Genomic DNA, 26,643 nt, shown 5'->3' on the forward strand with positions numbered 1-26,643 from the left:
GGCACCTCACTTGTGCCCACAGAAATTCCCCAGTTTCCCATATCTGCTTGCTAGGCTGGGAGAGTATTCTCGAGGAGAAGGGGTCCACTTTGGGACTTCTCCACCAGCAGCTTTTCCCTTCACTGTGAGGCTTGGGTGAAGATGGACAGCATCTCCTCAGAGCCTCTGATTGCTGTCCTAGGAACTAAGCATAGAACTTGCAGTTCTCAGTTTCTCCATCAGTGTCCATATTGTGTCAGCCACAGGGCCCTCAGCAGGGGACTACCTGCTCTCCAGCTTGAGGTGCAGCTGGACTCTGTCCTGGGAGGTTGCACAATCCTCCCTGGGAAAGAGGTTGCAGCATGGGCTGCCCATGGTTGCCTCTACTAAACTAGACTAAACTGGAAAGAGGAGGTAAGGACCCCACAGAATAGCAGCCCCGGTTTCTGAGATAGGACAGAGTGATAAAGAGTTTCAGGCCAGTCAGGCAGTGGTGGTGTCTTTAATCCCAGCACCCAGGAGAAAGAGCCAGGTGAATCTTTGTGAGTTCAAGGCCAGCCTGGTCTACAGAGCGAGATCCAGGAAAGGTGCAAGGCTACACAGAGAAACCCTGTCTCAGAAAACCAAAAAGAAAAAAAAAAAAGAGTTTCAGGCCTTGGAGCACAGACATTGCCCCCTCCTTAGTGAGTCTCACCAGTTAGTCCCACTTCTAGTACAAGCAATTCCAGGGCAAGACAGAATTCTAGCTTGGACCTTCCAGTTGTGTGAGTAGAGAAGACATGTATCTCCTCTGCCCAGTGCCCATTATCTGCAAAATGGCAACAATGCCAGCTACCCAGAGCCACTTTGAGGATCCTAAGGGAGTTTTGTGTATAAAATACTTACCATGGGGCTCTGCACTTACTAAGTACACTGTGAATGACAGTCATAATTATTATGACTGTCTATTTCATAAAGAGAAAACCTGAGTCCAGAGGAGAAGGAAAGACTATGGGGTGAGGGAAAATGGCAGAAACCTCTGGGGTTTAAGAATCCAGACTCCAGTACAAGGTCCTCCTCGAGTAAGACAGGTATCCAGACCTACCTCCAGGTAGACGACCCAGGGCATGACCAGTGTGGCTACCAGAAGATCGGCCACAGCAAGGCTGACTATCAGGTAGTTGGTGGTGGTCTGCAAAGCCTTCTCTCGGGATACAGCCATGCACACCAGCACATTGCCAAAGACGATGATAAAGATGAGGAGGGTGAGCAGCATGGCATAGTAGTTGTAGTGGGGCCTGTCCGCCTTTCCTTCTGACCCATTGAAGGGTCGGCTCCAGTTCTGCCTCTCCAGATCATCATCGTACCAGGACAGGTTCAGTGGATCCATTGGGGCAGCGGGGCCACTGGGTGGCAAGGCTCTGGCCGGGAGAAATGAACACAGAGAGTGAACAGGAGGACTTTCTGGGCGGGCTTCTTCTCAGCAGAGCATTCCCTGAAGAAAACCCAAGCACCAGCAAAGTAGAGGATTTTCCAACCTAGAGTTTTTATGCTCATATTCAGTGATCTTCTAATGTTGGGGCCTGCTTCTGTTCTTCTAGCAGATGGTATAATAAAGGAAAAACACATTTTCATGTGTAATAAAATAAATTTCAAAGGAGCTGCTTATCCATTCTTTCATTTGTTCAACCCACTCACATGCACAGTAAGCTAGGATGGGAGTTCTAACATCTAGTGATGGAAACAGGAACAGACATTCCTTAATGCTTGATGCTATGAACATTTCTTTATCATCTTTCTCTCTGTGGCTGGAAAATACAGGTAAACAAAATATACATTTTTTTAAAGATTTATTTATTTATTATGTATACAGTATTCTGCCTGCATGTGTCCCTGCAGGCCAGAAGAGGACACCAGATCTCATTGCAAGTGGTTGTGAGCCACCATGTGGTTGCTGGGAATTGAACCCGGGTCCTCTGGAAGAGCAGTTGGTGCTCTTTACCACTGAGCCATCTCTCCAGCCCCGATACATGGATTTGTATCTTATATTCTGGAAGAAATAATAGCTACTGTGCTCAGTGGCACAGACCTGTAATTCCCGTTGCTCCCAACACTGATGCAGGCCAGCCTGGGCTACAGAGTGAGTTCAAAAGTCAGTCTGACAACTTAGCGAAACCCTGTCTCAAAAAATCAAACAACTAAAAGAAGACCTTTTGGTATATTTCAGTGGGTGAGTGTTTTCCTAGCATACACAAGGCCCTGGGTTCAATCTTTAGTACTATAAAGAAAGAAAGAAAACAATAGCCAATTAATCAAGCAATAAACTTTGTGGTGGTAGGGACTAGGAAAAGGAATGGGGAGAAAGATACACATCCTAGCTTATGTACTCAAGCAAGGCTTTCTGATGGAAGTGGCATTCAACTGAAACCTGAAGGATATGTAGAGAGCTGGAGATTATGGGAGGAGTCCAGACAGAAAGGCCCAGGTGCCATATAAGAGAGCTTAAAAGAGATTTGAGAAAACAGAAACCTAGAGGATCTTGGTGTGAGTTGAACCAGAGCAGCCATATAGGGGAGATTACAGAGGTCCTGAAAAGGCATTTAGACTTGATCTAGGGGCAGCAGAAACCACATGTTAAGATCTGCCTTGCAGAGTGATGATTCTGAGCATAGTAGAGATTAGATGGGAGAGGTCTACAGCAGGAGCATGATACCAGCAGGAAACCACTGTGGTAGGCCTGAGATGAAGTAGGGGAGCCTGATAAGCGACTAAATATTGGGAGATGTTTCATCCAGGGAGAACATAGCACAGTCCCAACAGCAAATGATTCTGTTCAACTAAAAATATAGGGCACGGCAATAAGGTTGAGCAAAATGAAAAGAGGGGCATTCATCAGCCAAAATGACTGAGCCTTTTCAGGATGGGAGTCAGTGAAAACTCAGGAGTAAAGGAATGATAGCATTAAATTGGGGTTCTGGAAAGTTCACTGGCTGCATAGAGTGGAAGAGAGCGTAGAGTGAAATGAGGTAACTTTAATTCCAGTAAGAGATGGCAGTCAGTGGATGGAAGCAGAGGAAGTGGACGTAGACAGACCTTAGCAGTCAGTGTCATGGAGCTTGGTGGGAGAGTAGACCGAGACAGGAGAGGGAACAAGGCTAAGAAGGCAAAGAAACATCCATGGCAACTCATGGATTTCCCTAGGGCTGGCAGTGATGCACTCACAGAGAAAATGTAGTCGGGGGCTCAGAAGCAGACTTGAGCTGTATCAGGCTTGGCTTGGGTTATGGTTGTGATTGAAACAGTGCACACATAATACAGTCTCAACAATGCTAACAAAAATGTTTCAGTTTCACGGGATGCAATGAAATGTATTGGCATTCTGAGGCGTTCCACACAAAGCACTATGACCTCCAGGTGCTCCGCCACCCAGATGGCCTTGAAAGCAGACAGTCAATGTCATTTGGGATGAAAATGGGGGGAAAAAGCAGATGGCTGATCGCCTACTCAGCATCACCACTCTGAGATCCCTGGGGAAGTGGAAATGTCTAATTCAGTGTGGTGCGACATGGAGTGCCATCCTGCAGCAAGTTTCCCAATTCAAAGGCAGTGAAGCATCATGTCTTATTGATGCTGTATTCAGCAAAGCCAATGGGTCCCTCTTCCTACTTGGAACACACAGCAGGAGACCTGTATGTACATATTGATCAGGCAGCCTGGTTGCTTCTGACATTAATGTATTCAATCAGCATCTATTGAACCTGCCACACACGAAGCACCGTGCAATGCATTGAAGTCTAGAGGAACTCTTCACTCCTATTCTGTTTGCTTTCTTTCTTAGCAATGGGGAATTGACCTAAGGATTTAGTACCTGCTAAGCAGCACCTCTGAGCCACCTTTTAGTCCTTTTTCTCTTTTTAGTTTGAGACAGCCTTACTAAATCACTTGGGCTAGCCTTAAACTTACTCTATCACCCAGGAAGACTTAAACTAGTAATCCTCTTGCCTCAGGCTTCTCAGTCACCAGAATAGCAGGACTGTGCTGCTAGGCCTGCCTCTACCCCAGATCTCTCTGCTCCCCTTCTCATCACCATTAGTCCTTCTCCTTGTCTGGCTAGTGGTATCTGCCATGCTTCTCAGTTCCCTGTATCCCCTCCCTCCACCCATCCTCCCACCAGGTCAGAGTGGTGGTTCTGCAACACAGTGGTGAACTAAGATGAGAGAGCCATGTACCTATGGGCTTGAGAGTTTGCCAGGTGATTTTTGGATACAGTGTCTCAACCTCTAAACAACGGTCTGCAAGCTTTCAACATTACCCCAGCTTCATAAACAAGGCAAATTATCTGGAAAACTCTAGTCTGAGCATAGGCATGCTTCAAAGACTGACTCAGAGCTCTCCTTTCCTGGAATTAGCCTGGACTATCTCCTACCCTCCTCAGGGTTCCTGCTTCTCCATTCTGGGTTCTTTCCTGGAATACTTGTGTGTCTGCTTTCTCACTGATATGCAGCCTTGGCTGCATGCATGTGTGATTCCTGCTTGGAGTAAATACATAAAAAGCACACGGCTTTGTTCTACTCTGTGATCTGCAGGCATTGAGTATTGAACAGATGTTTGCTGAGCTCAATCAAAGGTCCCACTAGTAGACCTGTGAAGAAAACCCCTCTAGCCCTGAAATGTGCTTACTAACACTGGCCACTAGATTCACAAATGTCCAAAAGTAATGAAGCCCAAGAGCATCCCAGACATTGAATGGTGGCTCCAGTAATGGGTTCTACTGCGTTTCTCATGTCTGCCTTACAAAATTCATGTTAAAGCCCTAAACCTAGTATCTCAAAAGGTGATGGAGATAGGACCTTTAAATGGGAAGTTAACTTAAAATTAAGCCCCTAAGCGGCTCTACTCCAATCTGACTTGTGTCCCACAGGAAGAGGAACATTGGACACCAAAAGAGTTGCCAGGACTGCATAAACAAAAGAAAGACCACATGGGGTTGCTGTGTGAAGAGAAAAGTGTTCCAAGATGAGGTAAAGCCTTGCCTGGGCCATGGCTATGGGACAAACACACAAGTGAGGTGGCAGCTAGCCTGAAGGATTCTCCTTTTGGGGGGGGGGGTCACCTGCTCTAGCCAACTGCTGTAAGGTCAACCACACTTCTTAGGCTCTCAGAGTGGAATGTAGGCTTCAGTGATGATTTAGGCAATACCGAGAAAGCAAGAGAATACCATTAAACTCCAGCACAGACCTCAGATGCTGTCAGTTAAAAGATGGATTCTGACTTTATAGACACTGAAATGGGAGGGAGGGCATTGCACCTTAGAACGGAGTCGTCAGAATACCTCTCCGGCACCTTGAGAAAGGCCAAGAAAACCTGGCAGGATCAGGTGCCTGCATTCATTCATCTCCTTCCTCTTGTCCTTCAATCTTTGGATTGCACAGGTTGTCAGACCCCCCCCACACACACACACAATACCAAGAGACACCGAGCACCTGGAAGACCCTCTCCTCTGCCCCAGGTCTTTTCCCTCTAACCCTCTGGATTTTTTGTCCTTGTCAGAGACTATCCTTGTGTGGCAGACAATGAGAACGTCCATACTGAGGCAGCATGGGGTTCCTCCAGGTATCCTGAGCTGGCTGTGACTCTAAAGAAGCCAGATGTGGTCAGCCTCCATTCCAAGACTTATATGCAGAACATGAGAAGCCATACAGCAGCCAAGACACTGGATTGACCAGGAAAGACCAAAATTTTTGTTCTTTCCTTTTTTTTTCTGAGAATTGCCCTGAGTGAATTATTCTTCTGGCTAAAAGAATTTTCAGATAAATATGGTCACATGTCAGGACAAAGATTTTGGTTGGGGTTTTAAAAATACAAAGGAATTGTTTACCAGCCTCCAAACGCAACCCCCATTTACTCGTAGGTGGCTCCTACCTCCTGCAAAAGTACAAAAGCTCCCTATTCACAGTTCCCAGTCAATGAGCACTTACTGCCCAACAAGCAGATATGGTCGTGGCCATATCTTAGCCTAACAGGCGTAGCCCCAGACTGTGTCTCCTGGGAAATAGATGGATGATCTAAGCCTGAGACGCTAGGCTCATTCAAGGAGTGTCTGGGTCAGTCTCCCTAAAGTACCTGCCATATCTCCCTGAGCATCAAAAGGGTGGTGACAACGGCTCTCCACCCACCCCACCAGGAGACAGGGATCCATGGGTACCGCGAGACCTCTGAGGCTTTCCTTCTCAGATGATCCCATGACAGATGGGATCATAGGAAAGGCTTTTATGCAGGTGGCCTACAAGCCGCAGGCCACTGAAGCAACAGGAACCATCTGCCCCTCATCTCTTCCCAATATTCGCTGTTTCTGCCCTTGTTTAGAAAGGCAAAGGTCAACTAAGAGATCTTCCAGAACTGTCTATTCTGGTGCTCAGTACCCTGCCCCACAAATGTCCCTCAAACATCCAGCCCAGCTCCAGCCCGAATTAGTTAGCAGTGGTGCTTAGGGCAGATGTCTGGAATAAACTGGGATGCATGGAAATAGCAAGCCAAGAAGATGGAGCCAGGGTATCCAAACTTGGCAGCGTCTACTGTTTGCTCTATGGGCCTCCTGAAGGCCTACTTCCTGTGTGTTCCCTAATTTGGAAATAATCCAGTTTTCCCACAGAGAAGCTGAGAGACAGGTTGGTGCTGAGCTGAGCCCCAGGCAGCCTAGACTGACACCCTGCAGAGACCACCCTCTGCTGACGGGGAGCACACAGAGCATGTGACAGGGAGGAGAGCAGAAGTTATGGTATGGAGGCCCCCTCCCCCGCCCCCACCTTCTCCCAGTCACATCCCAGAGACAGGCAGGCTCCCAGCCTGTCAACAGAAGCGGCTCCTCACAAGCAGGTTGGGAGAAAAAAAGACTTCTTTGAGATGGCACCTTTGAAGGATGACTCGCAGATGAGGCATTTTCTCAGGGACAGAACTTGAGGGAGGTGATCCAATTTAGTCCCCAGACAGCTGGGGTGAGGCCAAAGGGTTCCATCTGTTGGGAACAGCTTGGGTCACCAAAGGAAAGTTGGTTGGTCCCGGGAGGTGGCATCATCCTTTCACGCCTGCCTCTGGTGCCTTCCCGTTTCTGTCCCACGGAATGCAGAGCTGGCAGGTGGGGAGAGAGCAACTTGAGCGAGCGAGTGCTGCTGCCTCGTGAACCCCAGCAGCCTGTTTCCTGCGCTCTCCCCTCCGCTTCTCTCACGCTGCCTCCTCTGAAGTTTGGCACTTGAAGGAATCTAATTGTCTAATTAAAATTTAACAATCCCTTATCAGGCTCGATGGCGGGTGAGACACTGCTGTCTTAAACACATCAATTTTTTTTTCCTTCTTTTCTAAGACTTTAAGCATTTCAATGAAAAAGTAAAGGGGGGGAGCATTTCTCATTTACATGTCAAAAGCGGCTTGGTGGAGTGACTTGCTGGATGGGAATTGGGAGCGAGTAGGTAGGGTGCTCCTCTCCAGGGCCCCTGGCAACCCCAGCCACCACCTCCTTCCTCTAGGTGGAGGGACAGGCTGTAGTTCAGGACTGGCTCTTTGTCCAGAGTCTCTGGAGGCTTCAGGAAGAGTCTCTGGAGGCTTCAGGAAGGCAGAGTGGGACGGGAAGGTGGGTAGGGTGGGAGGAGAGGAGATGCTCCCATCAAGTGACAGGTGCTTTATGTGTTCTTGACCAGGAAGAAGTCTCAGCCTCGGGTGAAGGGATGGACAGATCCCACACCAAGAGTCATAGGTAGAGCATCTACCAGGGATCCACCCCAGAGGTGCCCACCATGGAGACCCATAGACCTAGATCCCAAGAGCCTGAAGTGGTGGACAGAGGCATTAGTGTTATCTGAATATCAGGGTTTCTTAAATCCTGGGCGGAGGGTCTGGGGGGTCCATGGAAAGGACGAAGAAGAGGGATGAAACTAAGTGTAAGGATGAAGCAAAAGGTGGTGGTGGACGTGAGGCAGGGTGTGTCCTGTTAGCTCCTGGCTCACTCCCCCCCCCCCTTCACCCCTGAGCAGCTCTCTCAACACCATAAGCACAGGTACAATGAGAAGCTGGGTCTGTCTCAGGTGCCAGCAAGTGACATGTGAGTGAACAATTTGGAGGAAAAGAGGCTCTGTGGTTTGGATCTTAGATGTGCCCCGAGGTCCATACGCTGACTAATGGCTTACTCCCCACGTTGGCATTATTGGTTGGTGGTGGTAATAATAAGAGGAAGAGCACATCGGGGATTCGATAGCACTGGGGGGAGCCCTCGGGAACTCTTACCCTTCCTCTTCCTCTCTTTGCCCCCCAGCCACTGTGAGGAGGGGAGCTGTCACTGCCACAAGCGCCTGGCATGATGCGCTCCCTCCACACAGGTGCCCAAACCACAGAACCAAAGGACTGCCAGCTCTCTCTCTAAACCAGGGCTTCTCCGCCTTCCTAATGCCGCGACCCTTGAATACAGTTCCCCATGCTGTGCTGACCCCCAGCCATAAAATTGGTTCGTTGCTACTTCATAACTGTAATTTTGCTACTGTTAGAGAATTGTAACGTGAGATCTGAAATGCCACCCCCCAAGGGGGTTATGACCCACAGGTTGAGAACTACCGCAACCCTTCTTCGTAAGCTGATTATCTCCTGTGTCTGTGACAGTCTTAGGTATTACTCTCTGGCTCTAGAACAGCCCCCTCCTCGGCATCAACGCCACCGTGGGACATCAGGTCTGTACTATTTAGAGACCTAAACTGAAGGGACCCTTCCCTCCATGACCCGGCCCACCATTGGGGGGTGACAGGTTTCTGTAGAGGAAGTAGGAGAGACCACAGGCTGACATCATGTGTTTATGTCCCCCCCCCCCCATTTCTGACATGGGTCACCCAACCTCAAGTTTCACAGCGCAGCAGCAAAGCACATCTCCTTGCAGAAAGGACACTATTAATGCTTCCTTAGAAAGTGTGGGAAAGCCAAGAAGGACCTCCGGCCCTCTCTCTTTCTGACTGTGTCTGCCCCTGCCTTCCCAGAGCCAGAAGGAACAGCCTGTCTCAAGGGTGATCCAGTCTGAGGGTGGTAGTTAAGCAAGCCATCAACTCGGAACCCCTGCTTCACCGCCATCCCCCACTTGAGGAAAATTAAACCCTTCCTGGCTGCCTCCAGCCTCCTACTTCATAGAAAAAAAAAAAACGGAAGTTCTCTGAGGACCCTCACCCAACTTGCTGTCACGGAATCTACAAACCTCCAGCACAGGGAAGCACTTGCTACCTCCCTGGGTTTCAGTGTTTAACTTCCTCTGTGGGCCCAGCCCAGACCTGGCCTTAGGATCCCGTCACATTCAAAGTCCAGCCCCGCCCTCAGGCCTGTCTTCCCAGCCTTTCTCCAGGGAAGCTTCGATGATGCCTTTCATCACAGGATAACTTCTGGTAACTCCAAGAATGCAAGGCCATTATTTGTCAATTGTTCCGGATCAGTGTGTCTTATCAAATGTAAGTCACTTTTTATAAGGACGGCTCCCACCTTGTCCACTCCAGATGCTCACCTCCCAGCACAGAGCCTGGCAACCAAGGGTGCCTCATAAATGAAGAGACATCTGTGGAGCTCGGATCTCACGCAAGGGTACAGCTAGTAGGCACCTGACTCTGGGTCTTACCCACCTTGTAATAGTCTCTCCCCCTGGGTCCTTCTCAATGAGACCACACTTCTCTTCTGAGAACTCACCTGGCTTTCAGGGCCCCAGTGACAGAGTCCTAGCTATCAGGGTCCTTCTAGGATATCCCTGAAGTGTATACTGTGGCACACAGAGCTACAGCATGTGGGAGAGGAGAGTGCAGGTAGGCAAGAGGTGGAGCTGGATCCCAGGGAACTTGCATTCTGTGTAAAGGGAGCCCCCAGCTGGACTCTGGGCTACTGAAGGCCAGGGGGCCTAAGGTCTCCTAGCCTCTTGAAAAGTGGGTGAAGAGTCCTTAGGTCTCTTCACCCACTGAAGAAGTGAAGTTGTCATGTCCAAGTTGTCTCCAGAGCTATCAGTTTCTAATGGTGCTGAGTTGGATACTCAAGTATTGCAAAGAAGAACTAAGAACTCGATTATCTATGGGGCATGGAGAGGAGCCTAGGGTCCCCTCAGATAGGTAGGAGCACACACATTTCATCACTCAGCCACAGAGGAATCCCTGACTGAGAATCTTCGGGAAGAGAAGGGAGCTGAATGTGGCTGAATGTGAGGGTTAGGGTCATTTGTGTCCCGGGCTGAATGTGACTAGAGTGTCTTCACCTCTGGGACTTTCATCCCAGGCATACTTCCCTGCTTCTCTCCTTCTCAGGGTGACCAGGTGTCACAGGGATATCCAAGCATCCCTGAAAATATGGATCTCCCCCAGAAGGCCCGGGCAGCAGAGGACTGATGTCAGAGCTTTGTTACCTGCCTCACGTGCCGGCCTTCAGGGTCTGCACTGGAATTAGGCAGCACCTGGAGACTCAGCAAGGGCAAGCAGGCATGGATGGCTCCCAGGCTCATCCCTGTGGATTTTGATGGCTCCGTAAAAAATGTCTCCGCACAAACTGTCAAAGTGTCACACATTAATTAACTGTTAGCTGAGTGACTCAGTGTGGGGAGGGGCAGGGAGGAAAGCTCCAGAGGTGCTAAGCGAGGTACCATTCAGCATGCGCTGCCTTTTGATTAAAAATCTTCACAGTGCGAGGGAAGGGGCAGATCTCCAGGACAGCTCACGTGCAGCAGAAATTTGACAAGTGGGACGCAGGCGGAGGGGGTGGGGCCCAGAGCCCCCTCCTTGAGAAAGGGAACACGGAGGGGAGAGGGGGGCTTCTGGGAACTGTTCTATTTCCTCTCTCTCTCTCCCCTCATCCTTCTTTACCCTCCCACCCCCCACCCACCACAAACACACAAAGAAAAGACCCGGGGACCTGGGGAGGTGAGTTTGATTTTCCCAAGGGGGCTTGTCTGGACATCTGAGATCAAAATGCAGCCCCGACCAACGCCCCTTCTGCAGGAGCTGGGAAGGGAGGGAGCTAAGCCTCGGACCAGCCTCCTTGACCTTTACTTTAATTTCAGGAAAGAATTGAGAAAACACACTCTTGAAAGTCAAGAGGGAAACAAATCCTGAACCTTATTGCTCTAGAAAGAGAGAAAACAATCCTGGCTATTTGGCAGAAAATTGTTCTGCTTTATGAGAAGGCAGCCCTGTTCATTTTTTTTAAAAAAAAAAAAAAAAGGACACAGACTGCAAAGGCAGCAGAGCAGCCTTGTGATCTTGCTGCTGGGGACATTCAGGAAGCTGTTCTCCCCTACCTTTCCTTCCTAGGATGCAGCCAATGAGGGCGAGGGCTATTTCTGTCCCAGGCAAAGAAGGAGAAAGGACCCCTCCTGCAGTGGAGTGGACAGGCCAAGCAAGACTGAACTTTATGACTCCCAAATAAATAGCAATTTAGTTTCACGACCTCCAAGACCAATAGACAGTAAACTTCACCAAAGGAATAGAAAATTCAGATAGCAGAACATGCTACAGGGCAAATGGCCTGCTTTCTTCAAAAAACAAATGCCAAGCAAACAAATAGACAAAGAAACAAGACAGAGAGGCCTCTAGGATAAGAGCCACTCCGAGATGGTTAAAGGAGCATCTCGTTTAACCAGTTACAATGTGTGAAAGTATTTGGATTCTGAATCAAGGAAACCAGCTGTTCAAAGTCCATGACATTTCTGAGACAGTTGAGAATCTTAGCAGGGGATTTTTTTGATATGAGGACTATGACTAAGGAGCATTCTGGTCTGGTGTTTTTCTTTTTAAGGTCTCATATAGCCTAGTCTGGTCTCCAGGTTACTATATCACTAAGGATGACCTTGAACTTTTAACCTTTCTGCCTCCAAGTCCCAAGAGGTGAGATGGCAGACATGTACCACCATGCCCAGCTATACTCAGGTTAAATTTTGGTGAGTCCTTGTGCTCTAGAGATACACAATGAAATGTTTATAAATGAAGTTATAATAATAGCTGAATAATCTCAGCTGCCTGATATTTTCTCTAACAAAATGTTTCTCTAATAATCTCTTTATAATTTCCTTACCAACTCCCCCCAAACACTAAAAATGATAAGTACACACCAGAACTCCAGTTCTCTTTCCAATCCCTCATTATAAATGCTGGCTTCCTTTTCAGCCAGGCTGGTTGATCGGTCACTCTGTTGGCCTTGTCCAGCATAAACAGTGCCTCTGGGAGTCAAGAACTGACAAACTGGGCTGATGTGCACATCCTGTAGTCTGAGATGCCTCCTCAAGAACACATCTCCCGGCCTAATGGATCGTGTCCTCTTTCCATAGGGGATGGTAGCTCAGCTGGTCAGAGCAGGAGGCAGAGTCTAATTCCTACTTTAATGGCAAATAGACAGCTCCTGAGCTCCTTTGTATGCCAGGGATCGTGTAATATGCTGTGCATTGCATTGGCTTTGTGCCTCTGCCTTGTGACATTAGATGATCCCATGGTACCAGTGAAGATGCAGACCTAGAGAAGACCAAGATGCTCTGAAAAGTGAACTCTGGGAATGACTGAACCCAGGGATTCAGGGTAGACCCAATAGGTATGGGGGGAAAAAAAAGCTTGAGTGACCCCTATTCTCTCTTGGCTGCAGAGCAGCCTCAGAGATCTTCCCTCAGGCCCAGTCAACCTGACTTCCTCCTGTCCATTAGGGCTTCTACTTCCCTGGGCCACAGCCCCTCTACTTCCCAGCAGTACTATAGGTATAGATCACTTGTTCCCCTGAGCTGTTAGATCCTTAGAGGAAAACAAGATATGCATTTTGCAGAATGAAGCATGGAGGCGGTGGCCCTCTCCCAGCTACAGGCTGGGAACATGCACAGAGCTTCCTCCTCCCAACATCTCCAATCTTTCAGGCTTTTCTAGGCAGTGAGAACCACAATGCAGTGTGATGGACAAGAGTAGATGCAGTCTGTGTTTGTATATTTTCACCACAGAGACACACCTGCTCCCAGTCTCAGCTTAAACACTTCAAGCACTGTGTTCCTCAGGTTTTGGGGTTTTAGGTTTTTGTTTTTGTTTTGTTGTTGTTGTTATTTTGGATTTTTTTGGTTTGTTTGTTGTTTTGAGACAGGGTCTCACTATGTAGCTCTGGCTGCACTAGAACTCACTCTGTAGACCAGGCCAGTCTTGAACTCACAGAGATCTGGCTGCTTCTGCCTCCCAAGTGCTGGGGTTAAAGGTGTGTGCCACCATGGCCTGGCTTTGTGCCTCAGTTTTCTTACCTGGAAAATCAGGCAGTAACTCCTCCCTCATTGGAATTGCTGTGAAATTAACTTAAAAACTGTGTGTGTCTCCACTAGCAGCAATAACTGGCTGCTAATATCATAAAGAGAAATGTAACAACTGCCATAGATGTAGATGAGCCTGAGCTGTGTAAGGGTTCAAGACAAAAATAAACAAACACACCTCATACCAGGATGAGGGGCTGTGAGAGAGCCCTTTGATTTCACCATAGCTCCCAATCCTCTTCATACCTAGAGACTTCAGCCATAAGGCCATAAAATTCCCACCAGCAGACATGAGCTGAAAGCCTGAGATGCTGAGGCACCTTGCAGTTAACCTTAAAGTTTTCTTGATGTGTGCCCTGCAGTTTGCAGCAGCCGTGACTCTTCCCTCTGAATCTCACAGAAGTAACTCATATCTAGCCTGTAGTCTCTCTAGTAAATTGGCAGGGAACAGATATGAGGCATGCCCTTCCCCTGAAGGCAGAGGTGGACAAGCAGAGAACTCAATCAGGACCATAGGACTCTGTGATCTATAAGGGAATCATCAACCATGAACTGGTTCATCCAACTGCAGATGTCTGACATGCAGCCATTTACTTGGGGTCCCTTGATGAGCCATGTCCCAAATTCTTGGTTAAATAATTAATACTCAATAAGAATCTGATAACGAGGGCTCTTGTTCCCAATTTCAGAGAGTGGAGAAATCAAATAAAATGATACATTTCAAAGCGATCTGCAAACTTGAATGTCTTACAGAAAAAGTAGTGTTCTCTTGTCACGCCGGTTCAGGTCTTCCTCTGGATGTCCACAGATTGATGATGCATGTGTTATCACTAGGTGAGGGTGGTGGCTAGCAATGAAGCTCAGCTGACAGAGTGCTTGCCTAACATTCACAAAGTCCTGGATTCTATCCATAGCATTGTATAAAAGTAACATGGTAGCACATAAAATCCTTGTATTTGGGAGGTAGAGGCAAGATATTCAGGTTTTCAGGCTAGGGGCAGAAACTTTCTCTGCAGAGCCATCTTGCAAGTCCGGGTATTGTTGTATTGTTTTTCTTTTCTTTTAAGATTTTTTTTTGGGGGGGGCACATATGTGCAGGTGCCTGCAGAGGCTGGAAGAGAGTATTGAATACCTGGAATCTGGAGTGAAAGGCTGTTGTGAGCTGTCCAGTGTAGATGTTGAGAACCGAAGTCCAGTCCTCTACAAGAACAGCAAGTGTTCTTAACCAGTGAGCTCTCTTTCCAGCCTCCCAGTTGTATTTGGAGAACTCCAGAGGCAGAACAAACACTTGGATCTTATCTCCAGCTCCTGAGACACTGATGAACTAAGTTCCCTGAGCCCGTTGTCGTGGCAAACAACATAATGTTGCTAATCAAACTTCCTATGCCTACCCACCCAATTTTATAAATCAGTCTTTTGATGCACTAAGTGAAGATGAATTAGCAGTAATGAGGCTGTGACAGCTCCCTGAGGCAGAGGCTTGACGAGAGCTTTGATGGCTGTGGCACGAAGGGGGGGGGGACTCCTCTCTTTGCAGGCGTCAGTGTGTGCTGTCAAGTTCATGCACCCCGGCTTCCCTTGTAAGTCGTGCAGTCTCCCTCACACATGAAGTCAGTACCCAAGAAAGTCCATCAGCCTTTACAGATCTGAGAAACTGAGTCATGCACTTGTCATAAGCTCTCAGGCAGTAGCAATCTTGAACCATTCATCACAGACATCAGTCCGTGTTCGTATGTGGGAGAAGATGGAGGTCAGTTACAGCAGGCTGCAGCCATCAAGGCTACCTACTCCCTGGCAGTCTCCGCCAACCCAGTGGTGTTAGCTAATCCTCTTTAGCTCAAACGTGCAACCTGATAGCCTATGGACCACATTTAGTTTTGCAGATAGAATGTGTTGGGCTCACACAACGTTGTGGGGGAAATGGAATTTGTTGCCATTATTTAACATTTGGAGATTTCATATTAAAAGATGAAGCTCTAGCTTTTCTTATTTAAAGAACGCTAAGGTTTTTTTTGAATATTGGGCCAGCTTATTTATTTGATTTATTTTTAGACATGGTCTTATGTAGCCTAGAGTTGGCTTTGTGTTGCCTGTGTTGAACTCCTGATGCCCCTGCTTCCACCTCCTCGATGCTTGGATTGTGGACATGTCCCACACCTGGCGCTGGATCAGCATTCTTGTATGGTAGTAACATGCTGGAGCCTGCAGAGGCAGCCAACTTTACAGACACACTGGCTGAGGAAGGCAGAGGGAGGGCTGTGCATGAGCTACGATCGTGTTCCGAGGGTGTGAGAAAGGGAGGGCCGCCATCTCTGCCCTACATCCCCTTTTACTTTCTCCTCGGTTGCCTCATCTCAGAAGAGGTTAGACCTCAAGAATTAAACAAAAGCCCAGAGTGACACCCAATCTTGGCTGGCTGGAGACACAAGCTCCTGGGTGTGCCACAGACTCTACCAGTCCTTATAACCCTACAACAGACTGGTTTCATTCCATTTGTATTTACTGTCAGGTCCCAGAAAGCAATTAAGTTTGTGTCTCCTGTTTTTATGTTTTTAGAGCAACTGAGCTGTTACACTCCTAATCAACTAAGGCTATGTGTGAATGAGACTCTGGTACCCTCTCCCCTGACCACCCCCATCACAGGGTAGCAGTAGAAGGATGAGTTGGGGAGGCTGGAGGTAACTCTGGTGACTTTTGAGCACAGCGATGATTTGGTATGCCTTTCCAGCCCCTCCATAGAGACAGGAACCCAATCTCAGAACTATTTCCCTTGGATCTCTTTCTCTCCCTCATGACAGTAGAAATGGCATCATCATCATCATCATCATCATCATCATCATCATCATCTCTCCCTCCTCAAAAGTTGTATTTGAAGCCAGGTGGTGGTGGTGCACACCTTCAATCCCAGCACTCAGGAGGCAGAGGCAAGCAGATTTCTGTGAGTTTGAGGCCAGCCTGGTCTACAAAGTGAGATCCAGGACAGCTGGGACTGTTATACAGAGAAACCCTGTCTCAGAAAAAAAAAAAAAAGAAAGAAAGAAAGAAAAGAAAAGTTGTATTTGCTTTAGATTTTCTGTGACTGATCATCTAATTACATCAGCAGCCAAGAAAGTCGTTATCTCTCCAGGAACTGGGGTACACCCTGCAGGTTGAAACAAAACATTCCATCTTCCTGGCGTGCAACGAACAGAGGGTAGGCCCTGCCTGCCTTTAATTTTCTATCTTTGCTTTAATTTAGTATCTTTGCTAGTGTCTTTATTCTGTGTAGTGCTGAAACCTCTGAGAGATGGCTGCAGTCTGCTACCTCATCCCCTTTCCTCATCTGTAATTTTAACACACACGCCAAGGTTTGCTGGATGTCACAGGCTCCAAGGATTCCACTCCTCTCTAGGATGCTGATAATATAACATGATGTAACATGCACTCAGCTGCTGGTATCTGCAATTTCCATGCCAGAGAGCAACTCTGGGAGCATGCTTGCTGGTACAACTGGTTCATTTGAGAGAATGATGCCAAATTCCTTTCTCTCTGAACAGATGTATCACTCATAAGAGACTGCCTCCTCTGGAAGCTTGCTTCAATCTCTCCCAGGAAGAATTATTTGCTGACACCCCTTCAGGGAACAGCATATAACTTGTTTTTGATGCTGGGGTATCAAAATCCACAAGTCTGCCTCTTCCGTCTCCTAGGTTCATCAATAGCGAGGTTTATGTTGTATTCCTTCTTAGCCATGTGAGCATATGAAATTTGCTAGTACAAAGTGGGATCTAGGCAGTGGCTGATGAGAGACCCTATGCGTGAGAAGGTGTCCAATGACCTCTGAGTTCTCGGTGCAATGGACTAGCCATCGCTCTCCAATCATTGCTTCGGCAAAGGAAACAGATGGAGGCCCACAGCAGGAATACTATTGCTAGAAGGATGCAAAGCTCTGCCCCATCATGAACAATCCTGGGAAGGTGCAGAGCCCTGCCCATCATGCTTATTCCTTGGGAGGATCCAAGTCTCTCCCCATCATCCCAGTACTGGAAGAGCTATAGGAAATGGGCTTACGATGAGCCAGCCACTTTCCATAAGCTTTTGGAGAGTAGCAGCCTTGAAGGGTCCATAACACAGAATCAATCCATGTAGTTAGAGAGAGAGCTGGACGGCAGTGATGACAGGTGGGAAAAATCAAGGCTGCTGACTACCTGGTCAGTCTTCATCAACCCAAAAAGAGCAGTTAGTCCGCCTCAGGCCAAAAGGTTGTTTTTGACAATGTCATTAATTTAATTCACTATTTCATACACCACTATATACAGACATCAACTTGTGTTATTGACCCATGAAAATGAAATGAAATACATGGCGGAAGTTTTCTGACAAAGATGAATTGCACACAAATGTTTTAATTAAAGCTACAACAAGAGATGACAACAATAACAACAATGAAAGAAAAGGGGCTAGAGACAAAAAAAATCCTGACTAGTTATAAAGGAATGAGATCACTCCAAAAATTGTTTAAAATCTGTATTTATATTTTTGAAATTTAGATACTTGTTTCCCTTTAAAAGCACTGGAATTTGTAAAACATAGATGTACTGCTTCAAAATAATTTGAGTTAATCTTCAAATAGTGGACTCAGACATAAGGCATACCCAATTAATTTGGAGTATGAACATACATGAGTGCCCTAAGGTAAAATGCACTGATTAATTTATTATCTGTTAGTAATTCCTTCTCTAAAGGTCCTTTTCAAGGAGCCCATCAACCATGCTGAATAAAAAGGTGTGATGGTTAATAAAATACCGTCAACTTGACAAGATGTAGAAGCACCAGAGACAGATCACTGTCGTTCTGAGGAAGCTTCTAGACTGGGTTAAGTGATATGAGAAGGCCAACCCTAAATGATGGACAGCAGCATCCCATGTGCTGGGATCCTGGACTAGATAGAAAGGAGAAAGAGAGGTGAATGCCAGCATTGCATGGCTCTCCGAGGGTACAATGTATCTAGCGGCCTCATCCATGACTTCCCTACCACAAAGGTCTGCATCCTTAAACTGAGACAGAGTAAACCATTCCTTCCACAAGTTGCTTCTGTAGGGTATTTTGTAACAGTAATTAGAAAAGTAATGAATAGAGAGGACTTGTGTAGGCTGGGTGGCTGCTGATACTGATTATGGCAACTCTACTGATTTAGTACGTCTTATTGAACCTGTATCTGCAGCCTTGATTAAGAGCTGTGAGTACACCTCACAGAAGACAGACAAGACCCATTGTCCTTTGGGAGTCTGTTTAGTTAGAGTGACTGTGAGCACACGCTGGCCCAGAGTGAGCAAGAAGGAAAAAGCAGAGGGAAGGTGGCATGGCTTATGTAGCAAGCTAAACAGATTAACTCGCTGCCACTCCTGTCGCTGCGTAGGATCTATCGCTCCGTAGGGCAGATTCTTGGCAGGAGCAGTATCTCTGGCAGCAGAGAAATATAAGAAAGCAAAGTGTCTGAAAGCAAGCCTGCCAAGCTCTGCACTGCCCGCTCCACCACAGATGTTCAAAGTAGGTGTCACATATTCGATAATGCCTCACTGCAGCCCTTCAAAAAGTCTCAAGGGTCACCAAAGACAATGAAAAAGAGGAGAAATGCCCCAGGTTAGAGAAGGCTAAGCAGGCTTGACAGAAAGGCATCTCCTTGCCTCCAGGTGGGAGGTGGAGAGAATGTCATTCTTAGATAGTCAAGAAGTTGTGAAGCTGCCCTTTCACATGGGTACCTAAGCATCAGAGGGACATCTCACCTACCCATTCTGGAGCATCTGTGGTCTGTGTTTGTTTGTTTGTTTGTTGGTTGGTTGGTTGGTTGGTTGGTTGGTTGGTTGGTTGGTTTGAGATAGGATCTCACATACTAAGGCTGGCCTCAAACTTTCTACGTAATTAAGGATGGCCTTGAACTTTGACCCCGCTTCCAATGCCTCTTGAGTGATGAAATCGCAGGCATGTACTACCGTGCCCAGCTTGATACATGTGCTTTATCTGAGGTAACTTTAGACTTAGAGAGAGTTGCAAAAGCAGTTCAGAGAGTTCACATACATCCTTCACCCAGCTCTCCCTAGTATCATCACGTCACACAACCAGCAAACTGTTGTTCAATGTTGTTAACAAAAGGACGGATTTCTCTGGACACTGTGTCAATTTTTCAGTAGCATCCTTTTCCTGGTCCAGGCTCCCACTGGGTCTTCCACTCGAGCTGTCCACCCACCCCTTCCTGTGCTGCTAGATGTGAGACAGCCTATGGAGCTGCTCTTTGGGCTGGGCTGGATCCAGCATCTAATTACCAGGTCCTTGTCATTGAGTGGTTGTTGTGTCATTTCTGCTAAGAAGATGGGTCCCTTCCACCTGCATTGAGAGACCCACGTAGGGCCAGTGTTCAAGAAAATTGATTCTTGTTTACATTAGGACAACAGTAAGAGTAATCATAATGGTGCAAGATGATTGATCAGGTAGTGAACACCATGTTGCCCACTCTATGTGTCTCTTTCTACAGCCCCAAAAGAAGCACAGTGGTAAATGTTATAACCCTTTTTTATTACAGATGGAGCAAGAGGTCCAGGGAGGCCAATATCATAGTATAGCTAGTGAGTAAAAATGGAGTACCAAAAGTCTGAGTTATCTACCAGTAAAGTCCTAGTCTCCTCTGGGAATAAGGCCACCTACCACTGTCCTGTGAAAGTAAGATGGGACATATGGATATTGTAACCATGTGGCTGCCGACCTGCACTCTCAAGTAATTTCAATGGCTGGATTTTCCAATACTGATTGACACAGGTACCTCTGGAAACAAGGCTAAGAATCCTACGATGTTTCCAATGCTGATGCATGCAGGCATGCTGCTGTCTCTCTTGGGACAGGATGCTGCCTGCTTCCACAAATCATTCCTTGGAGACACAGTTAAACACATGGCTAATCTATAGTCTCTAACCTGTGATCTCTCCACCAACTTCACAGCCAGGTCCCACTAGCCTTACCCTATACAGATAGGCAGAAATTGGAATGTGGTGTCGTAGTGCTACCATTCAGGATGCAGGTGTCTGTGTCAAGCATAGTAATGCACTGTGTCTTCAGGGAGCCATCACAGTTTCCTATCTGCTTGGCTGCTAAACAGGCAGATGGACTGATGGGACAGAATTCCTAACTGGCTGCTGCTGACCTGTTTGTGACTTTTTAAAAATTAATTATTTTTTTAAATTTGAGAATACTTTATTATTTTCTATATTCATACTCACAAAAATAAGGCCTTGCATATTTAATATAGTGTATCACCCCTGTTCAAATGGGAAGAAAATAAATTCAATGTTTCAAGACAGTAGTGGTTTGAATAAGAATGCCTCCCATAAACTCATATGTTTTAGTACTCGGTCTCCAGTTGGTGGAACTGTTTGGGAAGCATTAGGAAGTGTGGCCTTATTGGAGGAGGTGTGTCACTGGAGGCTGGCTTTGAGGTTTCAAAACCTTATCCTTTTCCCAGTCAACTCTCCTTGCCTTGTGCTTATGATCAGGATACAAGCTCTCAGCTACTGCTCCAGCACCATGCCTGCCTGCCTGCCGCCATGTTTCCCACCGTGATGCTGGCCATGGACTCACCCTCTGAAACTGTAAGCCTCACTAAACCCTTTCTTCTATAAGTTACCTTGGTCATGGTGTCATCATCACAGCAATAGAAAAATAACTAAGACATAGACCGATATGGCCGTTAATTTCTGTAAATGCCAACTCAGCACAGTAAACTAGAGGACTTTTTTTTTTTTAGAAAGTTGACAGCACAGCTAAAGTTCCAAAATTTCAAATATATAATATATTCTATACAACATTGTATTTTATTAGACTTATATATTATATAGGAATTCAAAGATATATGTGAAAAGACCAATAACTGTACACTGTGCATCACTAGCAGCAACAGCTTTTTAAGACTCTATGGTCATTTGAACAAAATGGTAGAGACAACCAGTTCACAACATTAAAAATAATATTAAATAAAAAAGAACCCCATAAAACAGCATGGTTATATAACTGTTATGGTACCTGGCATGGTTTATTATTATTTATTATCATCATCATTATATTCTTAGTCATCATCTGGAAATAAAACATTTTGAGTAACAGCCTTAAAAACAGCTTTGATGAAGCGTGGTCAGCACCATGCATCATAAAGCAAGTACAAGTCCTTCTGCATCTGCAGAAGTATAGTGCAGTGCCGTCCCCACATCTATAACTCTGGAGGATGCAGTTAAAGGGCAGACTTGAGACTTGAATCTACTTTTCAAGCAGAGCTGTCTGTGGCTTTGATGCTTAAGAAGGATTAGTACCCAGCCAAGAATGTGGCTCAACAAACACTAAGTAAACAAAGACCTGTGCAGAAGTCTTCCAGCTCTGGGGAACGGATCTTGCAACATGTTACACCCCTTGAGGCCTCAACCTAGCCCATCTCAGTGCTCCAGCACTTGCAGATAGGAGCCCACACATACTCTGGGCCTGGCTGGAGAAAGGAGTGGGCTGAGGAGATGGACAGAGCTGAGCAGTCACACCCTGCTCTGTGGTGCCCATGCTGGTCTCCACTGGAGCAGCTCCAGCCACCACCCAGGCTCTCCTCACCCCATCCTGCACCATTTTGCAGCCTGCTCTCAGGTTTCCCATTGGCTGGGCAGTTCTTGGCACATCTATGGTACAAGATGTTGGATGGGCATGAACAGAAGTTGCTTTGAGAAGCAGGGTGGGACATGTTTGGCCCTATTCAAGATTCCTATTTGACCCTTTGAGGGAAAGAAAAAGAAATCTTGATCCACATTCAGAGAAAGATGTGAAGCAGCCAGCCAGCAAACACACTTACCTTGAATACAAACAATGCCACAAGACTCAGCATCCAGGATGCAGATGGGCCCCTGGGCCAAATGAGGCACACAATACAAAATGGCAGGGGTGGGGAGTGGGGGGTAGGGGGAGCAGGATGTGAGGAAAGAGCTCCAGGCTTAAAGCCAGCACCTGAGTCTGGTCCCAACTCTGGCCCCTTTCCTACCATATGGCCTCAAGCAAGTCACCTTGCTCCTCTGGCCCTCAGGTTAAATACTTATGTCTGTGACAGAGGCTACATCCTCCCAGTTATGGGCTGAACCTACATGATAAGGTCTCCAACCCTATCTGTGCTTATGAGCCAATGGGCATAGGATTGCCCAGAACCCTCTGGGCTGTCAGTCATGAGACTTTTGTCTACTGTGGCTACTGTACCTGTCCAGCAGGAGTCTGTGGCTATGATGAAGGTAAGACGTGCTCCTTGGGGTGGGCCTAGCAGCAGTGAATGTGAATAGATGAATATCAATTAGGAAATCATCATCAGTGTGAAATGGAGCCAGATGAGGAACCGGTGAGTGAGCCACCAGGAATAACAAGTCTCCAAATGGGATGTAAGTCTTACACTCTTCCAATCACAGTGAGATCTGTAGTTCTTGGACAGTAGAGCGTCCAAGCCTGGAGCAATGACAAAGAGAGTCTAGCCTCAGCCTGGTCCGGCCCAGCCTTGGAAGCAAGTGGCTCATGGCTGCATACCCCAGCTCAGGTGAGCTGTGAGTCCCCTGGTCCTCTGTGGTGATTCCAGGAATAGGAAGTTCTGACTTCCTCTAAGCAGCTTCCCACTGCTGTGAGAACAGAAGCCACTGCCATGCTGTTTCCTACTGCAGGAGGTGGCCTCTCAGTGATGGCACCATGGTGTTCCTTCTACAGTAGCCCTGAACATCTCCTGTCCCCAGCACCAGCATAATGGAGAAGGAAGTTGAGGAAGCAGAACTACAAGGCCTGGTGTTCTTAACCGTCCTCCCTCAAAGGCACAGCTTCCTGCTCTGTCCCTTCCTCAATCCAATTCTTGCATGTGGGTTATCCCCAGATATGGTGGTATTGTGTTCCCCCAATATATTGTGCACCCTAATAAACTTATCTGGGGTCAGAGAACAGAACAGCCACTAAATATAGAGGCCAGAAAATGGTGGCACACACGCCTTTAATCCTATCACTTGGGAGGCAGAGATCCACCCAGATTTCTGTGAGTTTAAAGCCACACTAGAAACAGCCAGACATGGTGACTCACACCTTTAATCCCAGAAAGTGAGCCTTTAATTCCAGGAAGTGAGCTTTTAATCCCAGGAAGTGATGGCAGAAAGCAGAAAGGTATATAAGGCGTGAGGACTAGGAACTAGAGTTGGTTAAGTTTTTAGGCTTTGGAGCAGCACAGTTCAGCTGAGATCCATTTGGATGAGGATTCAGAGGCTTCCAGTCTGAGGAAACAGGATCAGCTGAGGAAATGGAGAGGTGAGGAAGCTGTGGCTTGTTCTGCTTCTCTGATCTTCCAGCATTCACCCCAATATCTGACTCTGAGTTTGTTTTTATTAATAAGACCACTTAAGATTCGTGCTACACCCAGATATGAAAAATCCATCAATAACAGGATGGCTCTCCCTGGACGCTTTGATTGATTAGAGCCGAGTGCAGCCTATGTCAATGAAGCCAGGCTCACAGGCCTTGAGCCTAGGTAGGGTTGTTGGGAGGACACTGGATTGGAGGTCTCTTCACCGCCTCCTATCCACCAGCCAAAGCCAAAGCCATGGCTTTATGTTTGTATTGTCATGCCTGCCTTCCTACACTAAGCCTCTGGCTCTTCTCCTGTGAAAAGGCAAGGCTCTGTCCGGAGCTGCTCTGTTGTGTGGCTTTTCCTGCCTCCGTATATTACATCATCGCCCCGTCGCTCCGCTTGACAGTCACTGTCTCTCCCCTTGTCTAACTCCTGTCAGTTTTCGACTTCCTGAAGGAAGCCCTGACTACTGAGCTCACTGTGGCCTCTTCCTTCTGGTCTCCTGTGTTCTCACATAGGGCTCAGAGGAGCTGCATGCCAATGAGTATCCTAGATCCCTGAGAGAGTAGGGCATGGCACACCTTGGGAATTTAGGCAGGTAAGGAAGGAAGATCTTGGCATTCCCTCAGTTTAGAAACGTCAAGCATTGGTAGAGTATGCATGGGCAGTGGTCGGCCAGCTTCTTTTCAGTCAGACCAATACACGAGCCAAGGGCAGGTTGTGAACAGTGTCTTCCCACAGACCACAGAAAGCATTCAGTGAATAAAGGCCTGTGCGAGCAGAGTGTGATGGTTAATACTATCATCAACTTGGCTGGACTGACACACAGTTAGATAATTAGTGAAGCTCATCTCTGCCAGGTTCTGTGATGGCATTTCCAGAAACAATTAGATAATGAGGCTCTGACCTAATCAAGAATTAATCACTGGACAGAGTCATAATTTGATGGCATTATATGGAGCTGCTAGACGGTAGGCGGTAGGTCACAGGTAACAGAAGTAGGCTCCTGGTGGAGGGGTGCACCTGGGAGCTATATCTTGCCTTAACCCTTCCCCATGCTCCCTTTCTCTACTTCTTGCCCAGGATAATGTGAAATACTTTGCTCTGCCATGATAGATAGATACCTCCCAAAGTATAAGCCAAAGTAATCCTTCCTTGATATATTGTTGTTTATGTGTGGTTTTTGATTACAGCAACATAAAGTAACAAGTACACAGAGTGACAGTCATGACAGAGATGTCTCCACCATGATGAAGTCTCCAATGGAACAATTATTAGGAGGTTAGGCCCAAGATTTTAAGCTGGAGTGAGAGTGGAGGAGAGGCCTTCATATTTGGCAAGTGAATAGTCTCAGAGACAGGCATGTCATCCACAATTGAAAGCAGAGAAACTTTCCAAGTGGATAAGTATCACCCAGAAGTAAAAGCAAGATGGTTGGAAGACCAAGGAAGAATGTGAGGGTAGTTTTAGCAAGCCAAGGCTCATGTTCATCAGGGTAGAGCTGATTGCTTCCAAAACAAGCACTCAGACTGGAGCAGCCCTGGTGGCTGGCTGTACTGGACTCACTGTACCATCCACCTCCATTCACCTCCTTTTATTTGCATGTACCTGTTCCTGCGGGTCCTCTCAATGAATTCAATATGCATGAATAAATAGTGTGAAAGGGATGGGCCACGGGCATAATTAGTCCCTTGATCTACTATTAATGTATGTACTATACCAGAGTTTTCTGTTTTTCCAAAGAATACAGAAATGTGTGCTGTTGTTTGAAATCCCCTAAATTTGGAAATGGTTGTAAGTGACTGATAGTACCCTGTCAGCCAAAGCTCTTTCATGGGGCAGATCTAGCTTGCTCTCTCTCCGAAGCCAAACAGAGGCCACAATTAAGGACATTGTACTCTCCAAAGTCCTCATAAGAGCCCTCTTTAAGTGTTGAAGAAACTGTTCTCAAAGAGGCATATCAGTTTGCCCAGAATCTTTCAGCTACTTAGTAGGAGAGGCAAGGCCAGAGTGTGATGGTTAATACTCTCTCTGTAGCACTTTTAGATGCTGCTTTGTCTCCAGGCTGGAAAGGACAACAGAGCCCTGGTATTAGGACAGTCTGAGACCTCTGACATTGGCTGCTAGTCTTGATATTCTTAAAATAGAAATGGTGAGGCAGGTTGTTGCACTCTCATTCCGTCTCTACAGGTAGAAGAGTTCTGGATCAAATGGATAGGTGCCTTCTTTGAATCACCAAAACTGAGCCACGGTCCTCTATCAATTCCTAGGGATACCAGGAATTGTAGGAAGGTCCTGTTGAGGAAGGTCCCAGCTTCATTGTCAAAAGCCACAGAGTGATCTTTTTGCCAGCCTTCCCCAAAGAGACCTCTGGACTTTAGCAGGATAACTGCACATTGCAAAAAGTCTTTGGAATGTACTGGGTAGTGACTGTGAATGACACTAATTCCCAGTGGCCCAAGACATCACTGTGGGTCTCTAGTCCACTAAAGTACTTATGATCATGGAGTCAATGAGCTTTATCTTAGATCCTCCTCCCAGGGGCTCCAGAAGGTCCCCCAAACCAGCTTTTAGTTATTTCTCTGGTTTTAGAATTCATAGCTGAGACAGGCATATCCAACAACATGTAAAATCCTCCATAACACAGGACCAGCTAAATTTCTTAGAGCTGTTAAGGGTGATGTTATCTAAGGGTATCTAAGGATCATGTTAACCCAGGGAGCTGCATTTTATGTGTTTAGGGTTTGCTGCCAATATGGTAGATGTTAACAAGAATAAAACCTGAAAACATGCAAAATATTCCTACTTTAGAAAAGATGAAGGTAACCCCATGCTTTTAGATTGTATTGAGTACTATAATCTACAGAACACTGAATTTTATAGCAATCTCATGCCGGCTTTCTTCCACTGATATATGTGTGTAAATATACATACATCTTGTTTGCTTTTGCATTGGTTTTTTAAAATAGTATTTTATTTACACTTTGACAATCACATCCATGTATCAAATATATACTGATCATATTCACACCCTCCATTCCCTCTCTTACTCCCCTCT

The 26,643-nt window shown here is 46.7% G+C and overlaps 1 protein-coding gene across 3 annotated transcripts in view; it reads right to left on the reverse strand.

Moving 5' to 3' along the window:
* The window catches only part of Drd2 (dopamine receptor D2), a 66,747-nt gene that overhangs the window by 11,763 nt on the left and 28,341 nt on the right, over window positions 1-26,643 (reverse strand). For 2 of the 3 annotated variants that reach the window (XM_028864871.2, XM_028864872.2), the window contains exon 2: window positions 1,064-1,379. In XM_028864871.2, coding sequence (XP_028720704.1) covers window positions 1,064-1,348 — 285 coding nt within the window. In that variant the 5' untranslated portion in view covers window positions 1,349-1,379. Of the gene's footprint in view, window positions 1-1,063; window positions 1,741-26,643 lie in introns of those variants that run through there. The other variant, XM_037207516.1, reaches the window with a different exon arrangement.

Source organism: Peromyscus leucopus, chromosome 7 (assembly GCF_004664715.2).
Source record: "Peromyscus leucopus breed LL Stock chromosome 7, UCI_PerLeu_2.1, whole genome shotgun sequence".
NCBI lineage: Eukaryota > Metazoa > Chordata > Mammalia > Rodentia > Cricetidae > Peromyscus > Peromyscus leucopus.